The 21,792-nt window shown below is 36.0% G+C and overlaps 3 protein-coding genes across 9 annotated transcripts; 1 reads left to right on the top strand and 2 right to left on the bottom strand.

Annotated features, from left to right (window-relative positions):
* Positions 1-1,096: 1,096 nt before the first annotated feature.
* On the bottom strand, positions 1,097-6,278 carry LOC125193640 (transcription initiation factor TFIID subunit 1). 7 transcript variants are annotated; one of them, XM_048091475.1, is made up of 5 exons: positions 5,919-6,053; positions 5,231-5,346; positions 4,958-5,124; positions 3,740-4,480; positions 1,097-3,164 (listed from the first exon to the last, which is right to left on the bottom strand). In XM_048091475.1, exons 3-5 carry the CDS (start codon positions 5,009-5,011, stop codon positions 1,197-1,199), a joined length of 2,763 nt encoding a protein of 920 aa, XP_047947432.1. In that variant the 5' UTR covers positions 5,012-5,124; positions 5,231-5,346; positions 5,919-6,053; the 3' UTR covers positions 1,097-1,196. The 7 variants fall into 7 exon arrangements, with proteins under 7 accessions (XP_047947432.1, XP_047947434.1, XP_047947435.1 ...); XM_048091477.1 differs by lacking the exon at positions 5,919-6,053 and adding an exon at positions 4,727-4,826 and having other exon boundaries at positions 5,231-5,892; XM_048091478.1 differs by lacking the exon at positions 5,919-6,053 and adding an exon at positions 4,727-4,818 and having other exon boundaries at positions 5,231-5,892.
* A 2,596-nt stretch (positions 6,279-8,874) lies between these two features.
* On the top strand, positions 8,875-10,479 carry LOC125196883 (cytochrome b561 and DOMON domain-containing protein At5g47530-like). The gene is made up of 3 exons (XM_048095542.1): positions 8,875-9,566; positions 9,667-9,921; positions 10,002-10,479. The coding sequence occupies exons 1-3, from the start codon at positions 8,901-8,903 to the stop codon at positions 10,260-10,262; spliced, it is 1,182 nt and encodes a 393-aa protein (XP_047951499.1). The 5' UTR covers positions 8,875-8,900; the 3' UTR covers positions 10,263-10,479.
* Positions 10,480-16,598: 6,119 nt separating this feature from the next.
* LOC125193753 (protein FAR1-RELATED SEQUENCE 4-like) lies at positions 16,599-18,193 on the bottom strand. The gene is made up of 2 exons (XM_048091625.1): positions 17,209-18,193; positions 16,599-17,112 (listed from the first exon to the last, which is right to left on the bottom strand). The coding sequence occupies exons 1-2, from the start codon at positions 18,092-18,094 to the stop codon at positions 16,724-16,726; spliced, it is 1,275 nt and encodes a 424-aa protein (XP_047947582.1). The 5' UTR covers positions 18,095-18,193; the 3' UTR covers positions 16,599-16,723.
* Between the last annotated feature and the right edge of the window lie 3,599 nt (positions 18,194-21,792).

Here is a 21,792-nt window from a genome sequence, read left to right as displayed (position 1 = left end):
CGCCGTGCACTTTTGAATAGGGGTGTGGCCGGGTCTGCCAGCCGCATCGTGCCCTGAAGCGGAAACACAGATATTGACGCTCTAATGCCCCAACGATGCGCATAAACAACTCCCCGCGCATTCTAAAACGCCGCCGGAACATGTTGGCGGGAAACCGCGGGTTCTCTGAAAAGTAGTCGTCGTACAGCCGCTGATGTGCAGCTACGTGATCCCGATCAATCACCGCTCGGTGGTGGACAACTCGTGGAGGGCGAGGTATCGCCTGCTGTTCCACCATACGCATGTACCGCTCCATCTCGCGGTTCATGTAGGCATTCATAGCCTCGTTCATCCTCCGTTCGTACTCCTTAGCATCCCCACCACTACCACCACTACCACCACCGCTACCACCCGCGTTACTCATCGCGCGATGATGCTCTTGTACAGAAAGTTAGAGAGAGAGAAAACTCGTTAAAACAAGTGGTGCAAATGAAAATGAAACGAAAATCGCATTTATATAGGTTTGTAAAAAAAAAAAAAAAAAAACAAAAATCGGCGCTGGCCGATCGGGCAGCTACAATGGCGGCTAGCCGATCGGCTAGCGCATCGGCCAGCCCACGCCGATCGGCTGGCCGGTATACCGCTGGCCGCCTACAATGGTTCGGCTAGCCGACCGGCCAGCGCGAAGAATCGGCTAGCCGACCATTGCGGATGCTCTAATACTACATAAAGTCTAAAATACCTTTAGACATTTTGGTTCTAAAAATAAAAAAGTGAAAAAAGACATAATATGATTATACTCTACTTTGTTCATACAAACGGGCATAGTTCATGAAATATTTATCAAATTTAACCTAAATTAAAAAGGCTACGTGATTTTTGATTTATCATGGGAATAAATTAGTTAAATCAATTGAATCAAATCACAAACAATATAAATTAAAAGGTTTAATACTCAAAACCAAATAAAATTTGAGTACAAGCAATTCATAAAATTAACCCAAATGTGTCATATCATGATATTTAAGACTATTTTCTTGTCTCGAATAAATTTTATTTCCATAAATGATTCGTTTCATGTCACTACACTAAAGAGAGATTTCACGAGGCCACGGAATGATTAAGAAACCTTTTAAAATAGAATCCAACACAACACACCATATGACACAGTTACGTGATTACAATCAACTACACTTTCCACCAAATAGTTTCTACAGCTATGACCTCGTCGCCATCAACATTGCACGAATTTTGGCCCTTAGATCAGCAGGGACTTCCGTAGTTTCTGAGGGTAGAGATGGAGCCCTCTGTTCGGAACTCGCTACGTCGACAGACACTTCTCTTTTGCCATCACCACTGACAATCCCCTTCGACTCATCCTTCGAGCTGATCTCTCCCTCCTCCAGGTCAAGAGATTCTTTTTCGGGGTGGCATGAGCTAGCACGGTGCTGATGTTCATCATCTGAAGAGCCATCATGCTTGTGGCGATGATGAGATTCTCTGTCTTTCCGGTGCCTGTGCCTGTGCTTGTCCTCGCTATGATGTGAAGTGCGGCTAGAACGGTGCTTCTTGTGCCGCTCAGATGAATGTCGGCTGGGGCTTTCACTAGAAGAATGGTGAGAATGGCTACTCTTCCTGGATCGTTTACGATCCTTTTCTTCTCTATATATGTCTTCACGGCCATCATTCTTGTGCTTTGAATGAGAAGACTTGGAGCGATGATTCTCCTTTTCATCTCCACTACTTTCTCCTCCATTTTCTTCGTAAGAGAGATGAGACGAGTGCTTTCTTCTGTACTTCTTATCCTCCTTTTCTACTGCATTTTTGCTCTCGTGCCTTCTAGATCTTGATCCGTGACTCCTTTTGTGTTCCTTATCTCTTTCCTCTTTATATGCACCTTCACGCACATTATCATCATGCTGTGAATGCCGAGAGGTGTGTTTTGATCCATAGTGCTTATGCTCGGCATCTTGTCCATCACTTTCCCCTCCATTGTCGCTTTCCTCTGAAGAAGAGTGAGACCTGCGCTTACTCCTACGGTGCTTTCGATCCTTCTCTACTGCATTTCCAACTTCTTCATCTTCCCTTTGGCTTCTTGATCTGTATTTTCTGTCGGGGTGACGACCATTGTCCTTAGCTTCTCTATCCTCTTTACACATGCCTTCAGACTCATTGTCATCTCCTTGTGAATGATGGGATGAACGCAGTGATTTAGCATCCTTGTACTCTTCACAACTTTCTCCTTTCTTATTATCTTCGGTTGAATGAGACTGGTGCCTTCCCTTTTCTTGGTTGTACCTGTGCTCCTTTTCCACCGCATTTTCATTTTCATCATCCTCGGATCTTCTGGATGTTCTGCGCTTCCTGAACAAGTGACCCTCTTGGTCACTATCCTCTTCATCATCCTTTCTTCCAACGGATTCTGAGCGATACTTTCTTTTTGATTGTTGATCGCTTTGCCTCTCACTGAAACTACACTCGACAGCAGACTTGTAAACTACTGCAGGAGCGCTGCCCTCTCTTTCTTGGCTAGCATAACGACCCTCAGCAGCAGATATCCACACTCCATGTTCTACAGGTTCTGCAGATGATCCCCTTGATGCTCCTGTTCTAGAGGGGAGTGCTCCACTTTTCAACATAGCCACAAACATTTTAGCCCTTTTGAGCCTCGTGGCTTTCAGCTTCTGCTCTTCTGTCAGGTTTGAGTTAGAATAATCATCCCCTCCTGCAACTTCATGAGAAGCTGAGGGATTGCAACTTCCACTTTGCTCAGACTTTTCACCAGTACTGTACGGCAGCAAGGACTGAAGATTGCCTGAATTTGCAGGCTGCCCATCCTCATTTCTAACAGCATTGATATGAGAATTGGAGGCAGTGTTAGTGATGTATCGCAAACCAGAGCTCTTAATTCCTTTTGTGGCAGCCTGAAGGATAGCAGCAGCTGCAGCTGCATCTACAGTGAATCCACATTCTTGGGATTCTTTTTCTGCCTCTTGTGCATCTTTCTTTGATTTTCCAATCACCATCTTGAACTTCTCTTTCCTATCAGATTCAAATGGCACATCACAAAGTTCAGAAGTGGAGTGTGAAATACCCGTTTCTTTGGGCAAAGAACCTTTTCTGCTAATCCCACGTCCACCTAGATCCTCCTGTCCCGGATAGAAGCTCTTGCCATTTACTTTTGACTGCAAAACAATTAGAGGCTATAATTAGAGGACGGAAGGAATGCCACGCCATTTTAAACATGTCAACAAAAAAAGTACAAATACACAGGACCTCTGGGAGTAGCACATGTAAAGGGTTGAGACATTCAGTCATGCATTTTAGGCCCTACTACTTGTTTATTTCAATGGGCTGTAAACACTCTGTTAACTTAGGTAGCATATAATTCAGATTGAAGAAATTCAGTCACATTTGTTTAAGCAATACACGTGCTTACAAACAAATGAAGCTATAGTAATATATTAATTCGGCTAAAATTATCTTTGACCTTAGCTTAAAAAAGGCTTATTACCACTGGGATGCATGTTGTTCGGCCGACACAAGTTAAATGGTTAATGAAAACAAAGGTAAAATTATTAATCTTTAAAAGAGACATATATCCCACCTTATGGTTTTTGGAAGGATGAATCTACAATCTGAACATTAAATTATTTCTGGGAGAGCGTGCTCAAGGGCACAAGAACATATGATTCATTTCAACTGTCAGTTTATGTGCTACATGAGATAAAGAGTAAGGGGGTGTTGGAATGAGGGGTACCTCCTGAGCTGCCTCAAGAGCTTTTAAGTAGTAGGAATGATACTGATTGGATGAAAGAAGGAAAGGAAATCGCTCGAGCTTACTATCTTGCTCAAGTAGTGTTGCCTCAAATTGTCTCCCGTTTCTCGTAATAAATTCAACAAGCTTATCAACCATTCTTTTTAATTCAGGAGGAGGCTCTACAATTGGTTTTGAAGTGGCTCCAATACCATGATTCCTTAACTTCTCTTCTTTAGCACCAGAATTATCTTCCTTCTTACTCCCTTTTACACTTTTACGTTTGGAACCTATGATTGAAGTGTTCTTCTTCAATGCAGGAACCTTATCCTTTTTAGAAAGAATTGATTTCCCTGACTCATCCTTAGCAGCAATTTCCACAGATTCCAGATTTTTTGTGGCATGAGATAGAGAAGCATTAACACCATCATCAGTGTCCTCATCCTCCCCAGACCCATATACAGAACCGAGCAAAGATAAAGCACCCCCAATATTACCAGAATTGTTGTGCTCAGTACCCATTTTCCTCCCATCTTGAGATTTTTCATCAATTTCAGGATGCAAAAGTTCAGGGTGCTCAACAAGATATCTGAAGTAAGTATGAAGATGATTATCAGGCATAAGAAATCCAAATGTTGGGTTGTCCCCTTGTTTCACCCGCAGAATGATTTCTGACTGGCCACCATGTTTGCTGACAAAAATGGCAGTTCTTGCAATTATCTGATGTACTTTCTCCGACGGAGGCTGCAAAAAGGAGGCAAAAAATAAAACAAGGAAAATTTTGTTAGCAGCGAGAAGTTCCAAAACCTCCAGAAACAAATACGCCAACAAATTAAACTGAAAATTTTTAAAGTATAAAGAGTGATGATAATAGTCACAACGTAACAACAATAAACCGAAAGGAATGGCACTAGATGTGTCACACGTCAGTTGTCATCCGAATTAGTAAACTGACAGTCCTCAATGAAACTTCTACTTTCCTAATCCCACCTGCACATCCCTTTGCCATGACATCAAAGGGACAGAAGGTGCCTGTGTACAGCAACCTTAGAGCACAAGAATTGCATCCCTGCTCCAAGCATCTGAAAATCTGACATGGTGAGCCTCAGATAACAAACATAACCTAGGCAATTATTACGGCAACACTGGGAAAATCAAGTCAGCAATTAAGAAATCATGCTTATCCTAGAAAGCATTCAAGAAGATTTAAAATGAGCTTACCAAGACAATGTCCCCAGGAACAAAGAACGGAGGGAGATACCCTTTGGCTTCCATCTCAATATCTGTATTCTTTTGATCAGCCGAATCATCATTATTTCCATAAGAGAAGGCAATAGCATGATAACTGCCACTGTTGGATGGTTTTTCTTCTTTCTCTTCTTCTAAATCTGGATAAAAGATAATTTTTAGATTCCGCTTGAACAACCAGAAAGAATGTTACAACTTACAGAACCATTAAAACTTGAAGGGAAATAAAACCTTCTTGAATCTTACTTGTAACTGGAAGGAGTCACATAGTTAAATCCGCCCTGCAAATTTTGAAGCATATAGCAAAGAAAGTATGCTACCAGCACAAACTAGATAGCTATCACACCTCTTCATCTGTCTACCTGTTTTATAAGATATTCAACAATTGCTTGACAGCATAGCTAATTCCACGAAGATATATTCATGGAAAAATCCAATTTACTACCTAGACAAACTATTGACCATAGCACCAAATTGACACAGCGAAATCTCTATTAGATTTCCTTAAGACGTAAGTTTAAGGGAAAAGAGTTAATGAACACCTGACCATAATTTTCCAATTGACCAAAAAAAGGTAGACTCATTACCATCTTTAACAAAATCATAAATCCTTCACTGACAGGATTATGGCCACTAAGATATTATCCCTACTCCAATATACCAGCATCTTAACACCATTTTCTACCAAGTGTTCTGTGATTAGCTCTCAGCAAACTCTCTGGAGCACAGTTCCGCCTGATTAACCTATTAATTTCGTTTAAAATCAAGGCTCTCCAAGCTCCCAACAGACCCAACCCTGCTGCCCAGCAAATAACTTCAACAATGGCAGTACTTGTGTGATATAGATACATAATAACCATATTTCAAAACACAAGACCAATCGATCGATTAACTAGAAAAACATAAATGCAAAAGTGAGAAAGCAATGCAATACCTGGTTGATTGGACTCCAATGGAAGATCAAGATATCGCTCCTGCTCAATTAGAAATTCGATAGAGGGGTCATCGGAGGTTCTAGGTTCATGGCTGCGATTGCGACGGCGTGGCGGAGGAGGGGCAGAGAGGAGATGGCGAACATCGTAGCGGTCAATTTGGAGGGAGTGCCAGTCGACGAGGGCGTCGCCGGAGTTGACGAACGCCAACATGGCATCGTCGTCGAAGAGCAAGGAGTGGCGCCCGATTATCTCCATATTCGTATCCACTTTCTGGTTTGGTGAATTGAATTATGGCGTGGGATTATAGGAAAACCCTAGATATAGGAAAATTGGGATTTGTACAGCAATTGGGGATCTTTGAGTATTTTTCAAATATTATTACTTCGAGGTGTCAATAAAAATTTTAAGAATATAAATAAGAGTAAGTGTAAAACTCTAAAGGTATCAATTACACAATTTTTAGCATATTTTTTTATTTTATGAAAAATTCAACGGTATTCAATTACACAAACTCTAAGGTATGTTTGGGATTCTCTAGTGATAGAGGAAATTCATACATCTACTTAGGAAATTCGATCGATACATATGATAGGAATTCAAACACACAGTGGTGACATACCCAAACTCGAATAGAAACAATTAACACAAGCTTGAAGCGATGTGTATGGCAAAAATTGTTTAATAAAAGTGACGAACCCTAGAAAATCGGTACTAGAAAATATGAAGCTTCTTAATTAAATGTTTTCCAAGTATAAAACGACACACAGTGGTGACATACCCAAACTCGAATAGAAACAATTAACACAAGCTTGAAGCGATGTGTATGGCAAAAATTGTTTAATAAAAGTGACGAACCCTAGAAAATCGGTACTAGAAAATATGAAGCTTCTTAATTAAATGTTTTCCAAGTATAAAACGATGTTGTTTTTAGGTTAAAAACCACATCATTTGCTTCATTTCCCGATAAGTTGATATAAGTTTTTAAATCAGCCACATAAGAACAACTCCATAAAAAAACATGGGGTTGGTCGGTTGGAAAAATTACAAAAACTTAAAGTTTTTAATATACTCTGTAGTAAATAAATACTCCATTCGTGTCTGTGAAATGTTGTCCAGAGTTTTGTCATTTTGGTCCATTCGTGAAAAGTTGTCCACTTTGCTTTTTTTTTTTTTAATGAACTCCACTTTCTACCAACTCTTTACGCTCACATTCAAGTATAAAACTAATATATAAATATGAGACCCTCATTCTATTAATTTTTTCAACTCACTTTTCTTTACATTTCTTAAATTTAAAATCCGTGCCGAGTCAAACTTGGACAATATTTCATAAACGGATTAAGTATTGTTCAAGGTTACCAGAAAATTAAAAGTGGCCTGATTTGTTTAGATTGCAGTACTAGTATCTTATAGGTTCCTGTTGGCAAATGGGCTGTTGAACTTATTCTGCAATCAGGCCATGCTTGACTGTAGGGATCAGACTAGGGACGGATTCACTAATTACCAAGACCTCTTTGTTCTTCATTAAGGGAGCTCAGTCAAACTCCAACCACGCGACTGATATGTTTAACAGATTACAAAGAAGAATCTCTCACAGCTATTACAATTACAGTAACTAGTTCTAGCTAGGGTTCTTGAGTAATCTTGACTCCTTGACACACCTACACACTCAAGAAGATTGTTAGTATAACAACACAAGATCCTTGCGGATCTAAACAACAACTAACAAGGGAAAGCAAAGAGAAACAGAATAGATCACATAATATGGCTCAGAACCGAATCCAAGGGAGCACCGATGAATTGACTGGAGTCTACCCTCACACCGTCACTACCTTCACCGCACCGCCCCTTTACACCGGATTAGGTCACTGGAACCACCTCAGAACAGAAACCCTAGTTCTCACACCACAAGCAACCGAAGCAGTTGCCTTCCAAACGACTTAGCACTCGAATATTCACACAAGAATGGTGAACAATCTCAAGGAATCAACCGAAGAAGCAATCGGAGATGTAGAGAGAAGATGGAGAATTTCAGAGAGTAGAGAGAGAGAGAGAGAGAGAGAGAGAGTATCGAATAATGAGAGAAAACAAACCAGCTCACATCTCACATAAACAAACACACATTAACAAACCCTCAATCCAACGGCTGAGGAGCACAATCTAAGTGAAGAGACATGTGGCAGCATCTGGTGTGAAGGGGAAGCAGCTAGGCTTCTGGGCTAGATCCAAAGAATGGATAAAAGGCCCAGACACTAATTAAATCAGGCCCAAACAATAATAGTCCATATATATTCAACGCTGACTATCATGGAGTACTATTCTAGTGGTAGAGGGTTACCTCCCAAAAACGATTATTCACTTATCATTACTTAAATCCACTCTAGTTTTTTTTAAACCATGTCTAGTTAAATGGGTGGATCATAGCAGAATTTTGGGTGCTATGAAAATTGTAATATTATTATTTGAATTTAGTATTCAATTTATGGGGTTAATCTAGAATTTTGATTAAATCTTGTAAATTTAGTAGTAACAACTCGATCTTACGAAGTGTGATAGCAAATTGCGATAAGCAATTACAATAGGTAGTATTTATTGCTTCTACTAAAAAATTATTTTGAAGTAGTAAAAATTTATTCCCATTAATTACTTTTGGGATGGTCGTGTTTCATGGCATTGCCAATAGTGTGGAAACTAGCCTGTCTACAAAAAACAATGCTAGATACATTACTTGATTAGCTACTCTTTCATCTAAGTATAAAGGAACTGACAAAGCAAACTGCTTTCCCTTTAACCAAGGATTAGAAGCCACAAGCCCACAACACGTTTGGGAGCAATCTTATCTATACAAAAAGGGATAGAACATATTCATAACTTGTGCCCAACTCCTTAAACAATGTTCTAGTACTTATAGAATAAAGAATGCTCTCTAAATATTAATTGATCAGACTTATGTCACATAACGAATTAAACAAAATCTGAAAATGATGAAGTTTGCCCTACTCCTCCTCGCCGCCGCCGTGCTGCTCTCCGCTCCCTTGGCCACCGCCCACAGCTGCAGCCAAGGCTTCCAAAAATTAGCCGAGACAAAGCTGCCCAACTCCACGCCAATCCAGAGCTGCCGCAGCAAGACCCTGGGAGCCGAACTCGCGTGGAGCTTCAACAGCACGTCCCGAAGGCTCCACGTGGCCTTCGGGGCGAGGCTGAGGCACGAGGACACCGGGTGGATGGCCTGGGGCGTCAACCCGGACGGCCCCCAGATGGCCGGGACGAGGGCCGTCATCGGCGTCAAGCACAAGAACGGCACGTTCGAGTGCCACAAGTACAACGTGACGGCCATGACCAAGTCGCGGCGCTGCCCTCTCGTGCCGGCCGATGACGAGGACGTCGGGGTGGAGTTCAGCCGGTGCGAAATGGAGTACGACCCGGGGCTCGAGTACCACGTGATCGTGACGGCGGTGGTGCTGCCGGCGAAGAAGTTCAACAGCTCCGAGACCAATGTTGTGTGGCAGATTGGGGAGGAGATCAGAGGAAACGAGCCGTTGATGCACCCTAAATCCATCAACAACTTCGACAGCACTGAGACTATTGATCTCGACTCCACTCAAATTATTAGTTACACTCGCCATCAACGTAGTAGACTAAGAATAGTAAGTAATTTATCTAACTCTAGACAAACTCAATTGCCACATCTTCTTTTTTTTTTCTAAAATGGAAACATCATTATCTCTACTTTGATTTGGAGTTCAGGTTCACGGAATTGTGAACATAGTGGGATGGGGGACACTACTGCCGAGTGGTGTGATAGTTTCGAGATACATGAGGATATTCCCAGTGCCATGTAAGAACTGGTACGACATCCACGTCACATGCCAGACCTCTGGCTACATCATCGGTTCCGCCGGGTGGGCCCTCGGCTTATGGCTCGGAAAGGCTTCCCATAACTACAAGTTCAACATCCATAATACCGCCGGACTCTTAATCTTTATTTTTGCAACCATACAGGTAATAAAATACTCTCCTTGTCCACAATTTAAAGATCCATTTTTGGGACGTCCACAATTTAATGATCCGTTGCATTGCAGATGTTGGCGTGGAGGTTGAGGCCCCACCCCTCGGATGGCTATAGGATGTATTGGAATATGTATCATCATTTTCTAGGGTATTCCATTTTGGCGTTGGTATTTTTCAACATATTTTTGGGGATTAAGATTTTGGAGCCTGAGCATGTCTGGAAATGGGCTTATATTGGAGTTCTTGGAGCCTTGGGATCTCTGGCTATTACTTTTGAACTCTTCGGTTGGATTAAGTTTCTTCAACAAAACAGCTCGTCCAAACAAGGATGAATTACCTCTATCATATTTTTCTTGAATTTTTGGGTGATGGTGTTCTTCACTACCTAGGATCAGCTCATTTTTCATTTGAAGAGATCCCATATGTTTTGTATTAACAATATGATGATGACCACATGGTCTGTCTGTATTGGCAAAAGAAAATGAGAATATCCATTACTCCATGTTACGGAGTTATTAGTAAGTAATTAAGTCGAAGCCACTCCGTTAATCGCGTTTTCTTATTCTATTCAATATTTCAGTGTCTAAGCGTTTCGGATATGTATAACAATATGACAAGGGATTAAAACGTTGATAACTCTTTGGTGTGTGCACTCTCCTTCCGTTCTCCCTTCCTACACCATTTCCACCACCATCGATGTCGCCGTCTACTCCTTCGTCACGTCCGATATATATATATATATATATATATATATATATAGGGGTGCATTATAATGATAACCCCAATTTGTGTGATAACCCTATAACTAAATCTCCACCACACATTTTTAAAATATGTGGTCTAGATTTAATCTAACAAAACTATCATTTTATCAAATAAAACTATCATTTTCGAATATATTAAGGGCAAAATTGTCATTTCAATTTTAAAATTGGTGGGAAAAAAGAAAACGATCTGAATTCATCTCAGACTCAAACACTCTGAATCGAATTTCAAACCCTACGAATCGAAGGAAACACTCAAACACTCTGAATCGCATTTGAAACCCTACGAATCGAAGGAAAAATCATCACAATTCTGGAATATGTCGAAGGAAATCATAGTTTTTTCATCGAAGAAAGGTTGGATGAAGTTTATTACTTATTTCACTTTTGATTTTGATCGATTTATCATTTTGCTGATGATTTTCTCGATTATTTTTAGATTCTGTAGTTTTTTAGTGTAGATATTTCTTATATTTATACAATATCGTTCATGCATAACAATATATGCTGCTGGTGTGTGTTTTGCTTTGTTTATGTGTGTTTTGCTTTGTGTGTTGCTATGTGTTTGCATGATCTGTTTAAATGTAGATAAAATGATACTTTCTGATAAAATGATAGTTTCAGATTATAAAATGATAGTTTCATGGGATATATGGAATAAAATGATAGTTTCTGAATGAAAAAATGATAGTTTCATGGGATAAAATGATACTTTATGTTTGTTTGTGTGTGTGTCCTGATGCTACTGCTGCTGTGTTTTTGTGTGTGTTGTTGTGTGTGTCTCTGTGTTTTTGTATGTAGAAATTGTGCCTTTGCTTGATAAAATGATACTTTGGGTGCATAAAATGATAGTTTCTGAAAATGATAAAATGATACTTTGTAAATAGTGTTTTGTTCTACTTAAGTGACAAGTTATTCCCTCTCTGCTTTTTTAAACTCATTGAAATATAGAAAATGATAGTTTCAGAAGAAAAAATGATAATTGCCCTTGATAAAATGATAGTTTCAGATTATAAAATGATAGTTTCATGGGATATGGAATAAAATGATAGTTTCATGGGATAAAATGATAGTTTCTGAATGAAAAAATGATAGTTTCATGGGATAAAATGATACTTTATGTTTGTTTGTGTGTGTGTCCTGATGCTACTGCTGCTGTGTTTTTGTGTGTGTTGTTGTGTGTATCTCTGTGTTTTTGTATGTAGAAATTGTGCCTTTGCTTGATAAAATGATACTTTGGGTGCATAAAATGATAGTTTCTGAAAATGATAAAATGATACTTTGTAAATAGTGTTTTGTTCTACTTAAGTGACAAGTTATTCCCTCTCTGCTTTTTTAAACTCATTGAAATATAGAAAATGATAGTTTCAGAAGAAAAAATGATAATTGCCCTTGATAAAATGATAGTTTCAGATTATAAAATGATACTTTGACTTTATATAATGACATAAACTGTTTAACACACTGAAATCTTTTGTTTATTAGGAAAGAACATTCGTGATGATGATGATGATCAACGTAGAACATTAGCAGAAGAAGTAGAACATATAAGAAATAAGAAGAAAAGAAAGAATGACGATACAACTGATGGTAAGACAGCATCAAAGAAGAGCAAGAAAAAAGTTGTTCAAGATATTGCAGTCATTAGGATAGCAACTTTGGCAGGAAGAAGGAATACTGACTTCTTCGTTGACATGCTTGAATCTCTAAACGAGAATCAAAGAAGAGCTGTTAGAGAGATTGGGTTTGGCGCACTCCTAAACTTCAATATAAGAAGTTTCCCAAGAGCATTAGCGTATTATCTAATCAACAACTTTAACAGTAAAACTTCATCAATTGAGTTGAACAGTGGGGAATCACTGTTTTTAGATGATGAAGATGTTCACATAACTCTTGGGTTCCCGATTGGATCTTTACCTATCAATAAAAGCAAATTTCAGAAAAATACCCACATCAAAACTGAAATTGCTAAATTCTGTAAAGGTGGAGAGAAAAAAATGGTGCCAAAGTATGTTGTAGAGCAGATGGAGAGAGACAAAGAAGGTGGTGAGTTCTTTAAATGGACTTTTATGGTTCTCATGGAGTATGCCTTGATTAACACTCCTGCTGATGGAAATTTGAGGCCAAAAATTTTAGATTACATAGCTGATGTTGAGAAGATCAAAGAATACAATTGGTGTGGCTATGTCATATCCAGATTGCATGAAACACAAAAGAGGTGGAAAAAAGACACAGCAAAGATATTTACCGGGCCAGTTATCTTTGTAGTGGTAAGAATATATTTGTTTTCCATTGTCTATGAATCTATTTACAGAAAAACTAATATTTAGTTTTTGTTTAATGTAGGCTTGTTACGTGGACAGGATTCTCTTTGAAAAAAAAATGGTGCCAAGATGTTACCCAACAGTGAAAGGATGGACTGCAGAACTGTTGAAAGATAGACAAAGAGCAGAAATGGAGAATTCAACATTTGGTCTGGGTCATATGTATGACCGATATAAAAAGCAGCCACATGAAGAAAATGATAAAGATGACGAAGAAGATGAATCTCAAGATGTAGAAGTTTTGAAGACAAATGATCATCATGATCATGATGAAGTGGGGACAACCAATGAATGGGAGAATTTCATAAATGAATGGAAGGGAGCTGCAAAGGATGTTAAAGCCTCAATGTTGAAGATGGTTGATGTCCTTGAAGCAGCGCCGGATAAACTCAGGAATCTCAATAGCTTTAAGATAATCTGTGATACAACGAGAAATGCAATGGGATTGAGAGAGGAAGGTGTGAAGCATGTTATAGAAAGTCAGGATACAATGACACAGGCTATAAACAATGATGAAACTGATGATCCTGAATGGATTGATATCATGATTGAGTTAACTAAAGCTGCTGAGAGGACATATATATTGAAAAATAAGAATGAGTTCCCTACCTTCACTCTGATACCTGAATGTGATGACAGTCCTAATGAGAATCAAGAATTTAATCGGGAAAAGGATGTGGAGAAGGAAAAAGATGATGAGGTGGAAAACGAGCAAGAGAAACAGAATGAAAGCGAAAAGGAAAAGGCTAATAAAGCAGCTGTAAAAGAAAAGGAAAAAGTTTCAGAGAAAGAAGTTCAGAATGAAGAATATGAGGTAACTTTTAAAAATGATAGTTTAAGTACATAAAATGATTGTTTATATGTTTAAAATGATATATGTTTGATGATGTTTTTTGGTAGTTCTGTTTTATTTGAAAACTGATACTTTTGAATCATAAAATGATAGTTTAAGCGGATAAAATGATACTTTTGCATGATAAAATGATAAAATGATACTTTTGCCTGATAAAATGATAGAAATTGTGCTTTTGCATGATAAAATGATAAAATGATACTTTTGCCTGAAAAAAATAATAGAAATTGTGCTTTTGCATAATAAAATGATAAAATGATACTTTTGCATCATAAAATGATACTTTTGCATCATAAAATAGTATCCCTTCTGTCAATAACAATTTATATTTTTTTTAAATGAAAGCATGACAGAGTTGATAACATAATATCCACTGTCATCAAGGATATAAATGTTGAAAAAGGAGATGATGAAGTTTTAAAACAGAGAGAAGAAAATTTGAATAAGGACAAAGGGAAGAAGATGGTTTCTCAAGATCAAGATCCTCCAGTCGAAAAGGAGAAGGAGAAAGTGGTCAGAACAACAAACAAAATTGTTGAAGCAATGTGCTCTCCCTACAATGTCAGAGCAGTAAATCTGAAAGGAAAGCTGAATAAAGAAGAGAGAGAAATAATGTACTGGTTGATGAAAGATGAAGAAAGTGAACAGTAAGTTTTGAATTACATAATTATATTCTTATTCAGTTCTTTTAACTAACATTAAATATGAATTTGAAATCAGTTATGAGGTAGTTTATGAGAACGACAAGATCACATTGTTCAAGATTGACTTCCACAGCCTTGCTCCACGTTCATACGTCAGGATCAACATCATAGATGCATGGGTTGTGTTCCTCAACTACAATGAAAAATTCAAATCAAAGGCATCACCGAGTCGTCTTTTCATCAACACAACACCTACGGTACAGTAAACGAGTAAATAAATAATAGTATTACATTAAAAATTAAAATATATTTACAAAAATGTAAACATGACAGATTTACAACATTACTGCAAGGAGATCTGGTTGGACTGAAGCAGAGAGTCGAGAAAGATTTTGCTCAAACTTGAATGAATTTGTGTCACAGATTGAAAATTTCAAATGGGAAAATTATGACCTGGTAAGTCATAATTAGATATACATTACAGAACAAGGGTGCGTTATAATGGTAACCCATATTTATGTGATAAGCTAATAACCCTATCATTTTATGGGTCAAAAGTATCATTTTTACTAAAAATGATATTTTTCGTCCATAAAATGATATTCTGTTCTACAAAATGATACTTTTCATCCATAAAATGAGGGTTATTAGGTTATCACAATAAATATGGGTTATGATATGATCACATCCCTTACAGAACAACATACCTATATTTTTGAAAATGACATTTATATATAATGTTTTGAAAATTAGATATTCTTTCCAATCTGGGCGTACGAACATTATTATATCATCTGCTTCAATCTCAAAATGCAAATGATGGATGTGATTGACAATTCTCTGGTTAGTCAAGATTTACTTGAGAAGAAATATGAAGATGCACCAAGTACTCTGGTATGTTTAGTTAAATGCATTCAGTATTTATTAGTTAAAATGCATTGACTATAATTCAGTATGGAACATAATATAATTTTTAATCAACCTCATGTATGTTTTGTGTTATTTGAATAGAGAAATTTCTTCCGAACTTATCTTGGAAATGGACTCAATCCATCAATGGGAAGAACTGTCAAACTGTCAAAAACCAGATACATGAATATGCCATGGCAGAACGATACAAATAAAGTTGACTGTGGAATTTATGTGATGCGCCATTTGGAGACTTACATGGGTGGTCCTGTTCGTAACTGGAATTCGGGTTTAACGAAGAAGGGAACAGAGTCTTTCATAAAACTCCGTGCCAGATATACTGAAGCATTGCTTATTGGAGATACTAACAAGAAGGCTTTTGAGACACTTACAATGATAAAGAAGAAGTTTGAGAATGACAGCAAAAAAGAAGATATTGATGTTGAAAAGATGATTAGAGAATTTAAACCCCCTGTATACTAACTTCTATGACTTGATAATAGCGTTTTGTAATAGTGGTTTCGAATATAATCACCCAAATTATCATTTTATCTGCTACAACTATGATTTTGTCATTATATCGTTTTATCAGTCAGAAGTATCATTTTATCATTTTATCTGCTGAAAGTATCATTTTATCAACTGCGAGTATCATTTTATAATTTTATAAGTCAGAAGTATCATTTTATCAGCTTATATATCATTTTGTGAGATTAAAACATCATTTTATCCGTTGATAGTATCATTTTATCAGCTTATATGTCATTTTTTCCAGCTTATACATCATTTTATAAGGTTATTGTCATTTTATTTGCTGCGAGTATCATTTTTTCAGGTTAAAGTATCATTTTATCAGTTTATAAACAAAAGAATGATGTTATCAGCCAAAGTATCATTTTATCAGTCAGAAGTATCATTTTATCATTTTATCTGCTGAAAGTATCATTTTATCAACTGCGAGTATCATTTTATAATTTTATAAGCCAAAAGTATCATTTTATCAGCTTATATATCATTTTTTATGTCATTTTTTCAGGTTAAAGTATCATTTTATCAGTTTATAAACAAAAGAATGATGTTATCAGCTAAAGTATCATTTTATCAGTCAGAAGTATCATTTTATCAACTGCGAGTATCATTTTATCAACTGCGAGTATCATTTTATCAGCTTATATATCATTTTTGATGTCATTTTTTCAGGTTAAAGTATCATTTTATCAGTTTATAAACAAAAGAATGAGTTTATCAGCCAAAATGTCATTTTATACACCTAAAATACCTAAACTATATCAAATGGCTTCAATCTGACTTCTCATTGACTCTACCACAATTTCTTGAATCATGACGACCCATCTCATGACATTTACCACACCGTCGTAGAGGCTTATTTGCTTTCCTTATTGCACTCTGCCTCTTTGCTACTTTGCCACTAGCTGATCCTTTAGTACTAACAACGTCTGGAGGATGTACATCAATTACATCAGGTACTGCCATTCCATAAAAATCCTCAACCATCTTCTTCTTTTCAATGACTGAAGGTGCTGCACAATTTCCAAACATATGCTGTTCCAAATCATCAAGACCAGCACTTAACAAAGACAAATGATCCATACTTCCTTCAGACTTTTGGACTAATCGATAAAAGTTGGAGAACAACTTTTTCTTAACTTCCTGCTTTTCATCCAAATCTGCAAGATAAAAGATAACATTATTACAATAAGTACTATCATTTCTCTGACTGAAAAATAGAATTTTTACAAATAAAGGTTAAAAATGGAACACACGTTCAAATGGTTGTTGTTCCTCAGATGGTAGACCATGTGCTGCCTTTAGTAAAGAGCTCTTCAACCACCTTCGACCAAAATATTTCTCAGGAATGAGATTAGCAGACTTATTCTTCAACAAACAAAATATATGACAACATAACAAACCAATTCTGGAAAACTTCTTGCAACTACAGTCGAATGTGTCTTGCTTACAATCATACATAACATCCAATGTTCTACCATATTGGTCCTTGACCTGATGCTTCTTGATGTTATCCTCAACAGTAGTTATAGAAACAATCTCACACACAATACTTATTTCCTGTTGTACATGTTTGAAAATAGAATCAGTGTAGATTGTAGATGCATGCTTCTCAATAGGCAATTGGGTTGACAAATCAGGAATAGTTGAGTAATCCAAGTAGTTCAATCGTGAATTGGCATTCCTTTGATCTCCCACAACATAATTAAAGAAATTGATGAACTGTACAAGATTTGCACGTGGCTTTGTGTAGTTTTTAAAAAAGCTATTCTCCGATTCAGACATCGATGTAGTCCTAAGAAGCGACCCCATGGGAAAATCTCGAAAATAAGCAGGAACCCAGAATTCTCTATCTTCAAACATTGATCCAAACCAGTGCACGTCTTCTAATCCATACCGTTCCATTATATCATTCCATATTATATCAAACTCATCAGGCTCTAACAAATCAGACCAAACACATGCATTCAACTCTTTTTTGAAATCTTCATTACCAAGTAAAGATTTGGGCAACTTATCTGACACCTTAACCATGATATGCCACATACACCATCGGTGCCTTGTTTGTAAAAGTACTTGTTGAACAGCAAGTTTGATCCCCCAATCTTGATCAGTGATAATCAATTTGGGTGCTACCCCCATGCATCGAACAAAACAGCCAAACAACCAAGAATAGGATTCTCTACCTTCACTTGATAACAAGCCAGCTCCAAATGTAACTGGTCTAGAATGGTTATCTTTTCCAGTGAATCAGCCAAAAGTATCATTTTATCAGCAATGAGTATCATTTTATCAGCCAAAAGTATCATTTTATTAGTAAGAAGTATCATTTTATCAGCAATGAGTATCATTTTATCAGCCAAAAGTATCATTTTATCAGCAATGAGTATCATTTTATCAGCCAAAAGTATCATATCAGTAAAAGTGTCATTTTATCATAGTATCATTTTATCATAATATCATTTTATGCACTAAAAGTATCATTTTATGCAGTAAAAATATCATGTTATGCAATAAACCTATCATCACAAACAGGAATGTAAATACCTACAAATCAGTAATAGAATCATTTTATCATAGTATCATTTTATCATAGTATCATTTTATCCGACAAAACTATCATGTTATGCAGTAAACCTATCATCACAAACAGGAATGTACATACCTACAAATCAGTAATAGTATCATTTTATCATAGTATCATTTTATCATAATATCATTTTATCCGACAAAACTATCATGTTATGCAGTAAACCTAACATTTATAAGCCAAAAGTATCATTTTAACACATAATCGACAATACATAATATAATCAAATAAGAATTTCAGTACATCAGAAACATAAACCAATCAACAACTAATATTAATCTAAAATCAAATTCAATACATGAATATGAACACAATCAATAAGCTAAATAATAGATAATGATTGTTACCTTCGTTATTTGCTACAGATTCCATCGAAGCAAATTTTCACAGCAATTGAAGAGGTAATCAATGAAAATAAGAACGCAAAATTGAAAACATCTTCCCGATCACAATTATGGAAACAAAATCTGAAGACTATGGAAAATGAATCAAATCTGGAGCCTATGGAAACAAAATAAGCGAAAAGTATGGAAACAAAATCGCAGAGAAGAGGAGAGAATCAAATTGAGTGATCTGGATCAAAATGGAAACAAAATCACAGAGAAGATGAGAGAATCGAAAATCGCTGAGAAGAAACCGATGAGAAGAGCGTGAAATCTGGAGTGAATCTGGAGCGAAATTCAAAAATTAAATTAGCGAAATGACATATTTACCCTCTGCGCCTATTTTTATTAAGTAAATCTAAGTTTGAATCTCAACCACAAGATTATAAAATATGTGTGGTCCAGATTTAGTTATAGAGTTATCATGTGATTTGAGAGTTATGATATGATCGCATCTCTATATATATATATATATATATATATATATATATAACTTGTTCAAATTAAATGAAAAACAAAAACAATAGAAAGGAAATTATTTGGTCTCATAGATGTACATACAAAAAGCTTGAAGCATACATTAGTATCTAACTTAACATATGCATGGTTGTAGCCAGTGTTTTAAAAACCGGTTTGGATCAGCCGGTCGGACCAGTTCGGTCGTGAACCGGTGACCTTTCCGGTCCGATTCACCATATATAACTAGTGGAGCATTGAACCATTTTGGACCGGGTGAACCGACCGGTTGGTCGGAAACCGGGAATCGGTCGAACCGGTTACCAAATTTTTTGATTTTTAAAAATGAATTAAAAATCAATTTTAAAAATTTTACACTAAACTTTCATTTCATATTAACCCATACTTGTATTGGGCCTATGAATTTATAAAAATTAACTTAAAAATCATTTGTGTCTTTCTTTATAGAAGTATTCCATAAGATTGTTCTTTCATTTTTCAATGTGGGATGAAAAGCTTGTTTTATAGTCATCTTTTACAATCTTTTGCCTTTATTTTTTCAATGTGGAATGTAGTTTGTTTTGTTGATATATACTACATCATATTATATCAACTATCAACTATATACTAATTGTATATGTATAATTAAAAGCTATATACATATTTTATATCATAAATAAAATTAATAAATCTTAATTAACTTTCAAATAAAGTTTTAATTACTAATACTTAGATTGAAAATAAAATAACAAGAATATATAATGGGAGAAGTGTTCATAACATGAAAATTAATACATAATATAATAAACATATGAATATGTATTTTTACATTACTAGTATTACTCGTTAAGAATTGGTATATATATGCTTTATCTATACTTATATATCTATATAGTGATCAATTGATAACTCATCATTTAATTGCTAACTACAACTAATTTAAGGCCACTTGATTTTAAAAAATGTGTGGTCTACAATTTGCCATGTGTAATTTTCGTTTTTATTAATTTAATCGAAAAAGATAAAAAAAACGCCAAATTAGGGTTTTGGATGAAAATGTCAATATAGTGTTTCGAAAATATCAACACAATGCTTTGAGAATGTCAACACAAATTTAGGATTTTACATTGTATATGCTTTATATTGACATATTATCTTAGCTGCATTGACATTAACCTGTGTACGAAAAATACGAAAATTCTATATTTTTTTTTCAAATTTTGACGTCGGAACATATGCATGTAGTATATCGTTGGAATCCTTATAAAATTATCTTTAATTTGATATATGTTATATGAATTTAAACTTTTGAGATTTCTTTTAAAAGTTAATCATAATTAACTTGACATTAATACCCCTATTGATATTTTTTGGAATTAATCCTATGGCCTTATTGGCGTTTTTTGTTGATCGTGTTGACATTTCGTGGTTGATGATCTAGGCCTTTAATTTGAATATCTAATGGCTATTATTGAGTTGTAGTTAGCAATTAAGCATTGAGTTAGCAATATAACACTCCCCTATATATCTATATATTATTTGAAATTAAATTATATATTGCATTCATGCTTGTTTATTTACATGTTTTGACACCAAGTGTTTTATAATATATATGTATTTAGGAATGTGATCAAATGAAAACTCTAAATATTGTACAAACTCAAAACTATGATCCGGACTATTGAAAAATGTCAACAGATCACAAAAAAGCATCAATAGGAAAATGTCAACAGAATTTCAACGGTTGTCAATGATTGATGCTTGTGTTGATATTGTGTTGATACCTTGTTGACATTAAAATCTTGAAATTTTACACTATGTTGATATTGTATTGAAACAGTGTTGAAGCTGTGTTGAGGAGTTTTGAGTTTGTACCATATATAAGTTTGCATTTTATCACTACCCTATGTATTTAATTATATACTCATATATATATAAATGCCACAGTAAAACGGTTCGACCGATGGTTCGACCGGTTGGACTAGTTGAACCGTGAACCAGTAGCCTTGCCGGTCCGATTTTTAAAACATTGGTTGTAGCTATGAAGATCTTCAATGGCACACGAATTCTATCACTGTGAAGATCTTTCAAGAACTGAAAGTTTTCTTACGTTGTCTATGTCCATTTTCATTTTGTCCTTGTAACTATACCCTCTGATATTTACAGGCATTGAAACAGGTCCTCCCTTTGCAAGCTGCTTTTTGTCATAAAAAATGATACTACTCGATTGCATGAATTATAAATTTCACATACATTACAATTTACTTGACTAGTATTATTACATAATTACGATTTATATTTATTCCATAAATACGAGAAACAGTAATAAACAATACTGGATCTCGGTTTCAATTTATGGAATCCAACTAACATACATTTTTTAAAATTTAAAAACAATACCTATTTTTTGG

Source organism: Salvia hispanica, chromosome 6 (genome assembly GCF_023119035.1).
Source record: "Salvia hispanica cultivar TCC Black 2014 chromosome 6, UniMelb_Shisp_WGS_1.0, whole genome shotgun sequence".
In the NCBI taxonomy this organism is placed as follows: domain Eukaryota; kingdom Viridiplantae; phylum Streptophyta; class Magnoliopsida; order Lamiales; family Lamiaceae; genus Salvia; species Salvia hispanica.
This window is presented reverse-complemented; position numbering and strand designations above follow the sequence as displayed.

What these genes read in the sequence shown, in the direction of transcription:
- LOC125193640 (XM_048091473.1), bottom strand. Translation starts at nt 6,174, where the DNA reads ATGGAGATAATCGGGCGCCACTCCTTGCTCTTCGACGACGATGCCATG. An exon ending in ATTGGAGTCCAATCAACCAG is followed by an intron (nt 5,125 to 5,918) that starts GTATTGCATTGC and finishes TCTTTTATCCAG; the next exon opens with ATTTAGAAGAAGAGAAAGAA. An exon ending in TTCCTGGGGACATTGTCTTG is followed by an intron (nt 4,481 to 4,957) that starts GTAAGCTCATTT and finishes TCCTTTTTGCAG; the next exon opens with CCTCCGTCGGAGAAAGTACA.
- LOC125196883 (XM_048095542.1), top strand. Translation starts at nt 8,901, where the DNA reads ATGATGAAGTTTGCCCTACTCCTCCTCGCCGCCGCCGTGCTGCTCTCC. An exon ending in AACGTAGTAGACTAAGAATA is followed by an intron (nt 9,567 to 9,666) that starts GTAAGTAATTTA and finishes TTTGGAGTTCAG; the next exon opens with GTTCACGGAATTGTGAACAT. An exon ending in TTATTTTTGCAACCATACAG is followed by an intron (nt 9,922 to 10,001) that starts GTAATAAAATAC and finishes GTTGCATTGCAG; the next exon opens with ATGTTGGCGTGGAGGTTGAG.
- LOC125193753 (XM_048091625.1), bottom strand. Translation starts at nt 18,094, where the DNA reads ATGGGGGTAGCACCCAAATTGATTATCACTGATCAAGATTGGGGGATC. An exon ending in GGAACAACAACCATTTGAAC is followed by an intron (nt 17,113 to 17,208) that starts GTGTGTTCCATT and finishes TTTATCTTGCAG; the next exon opens with ATTTGGATGAAAAGCAGGAA.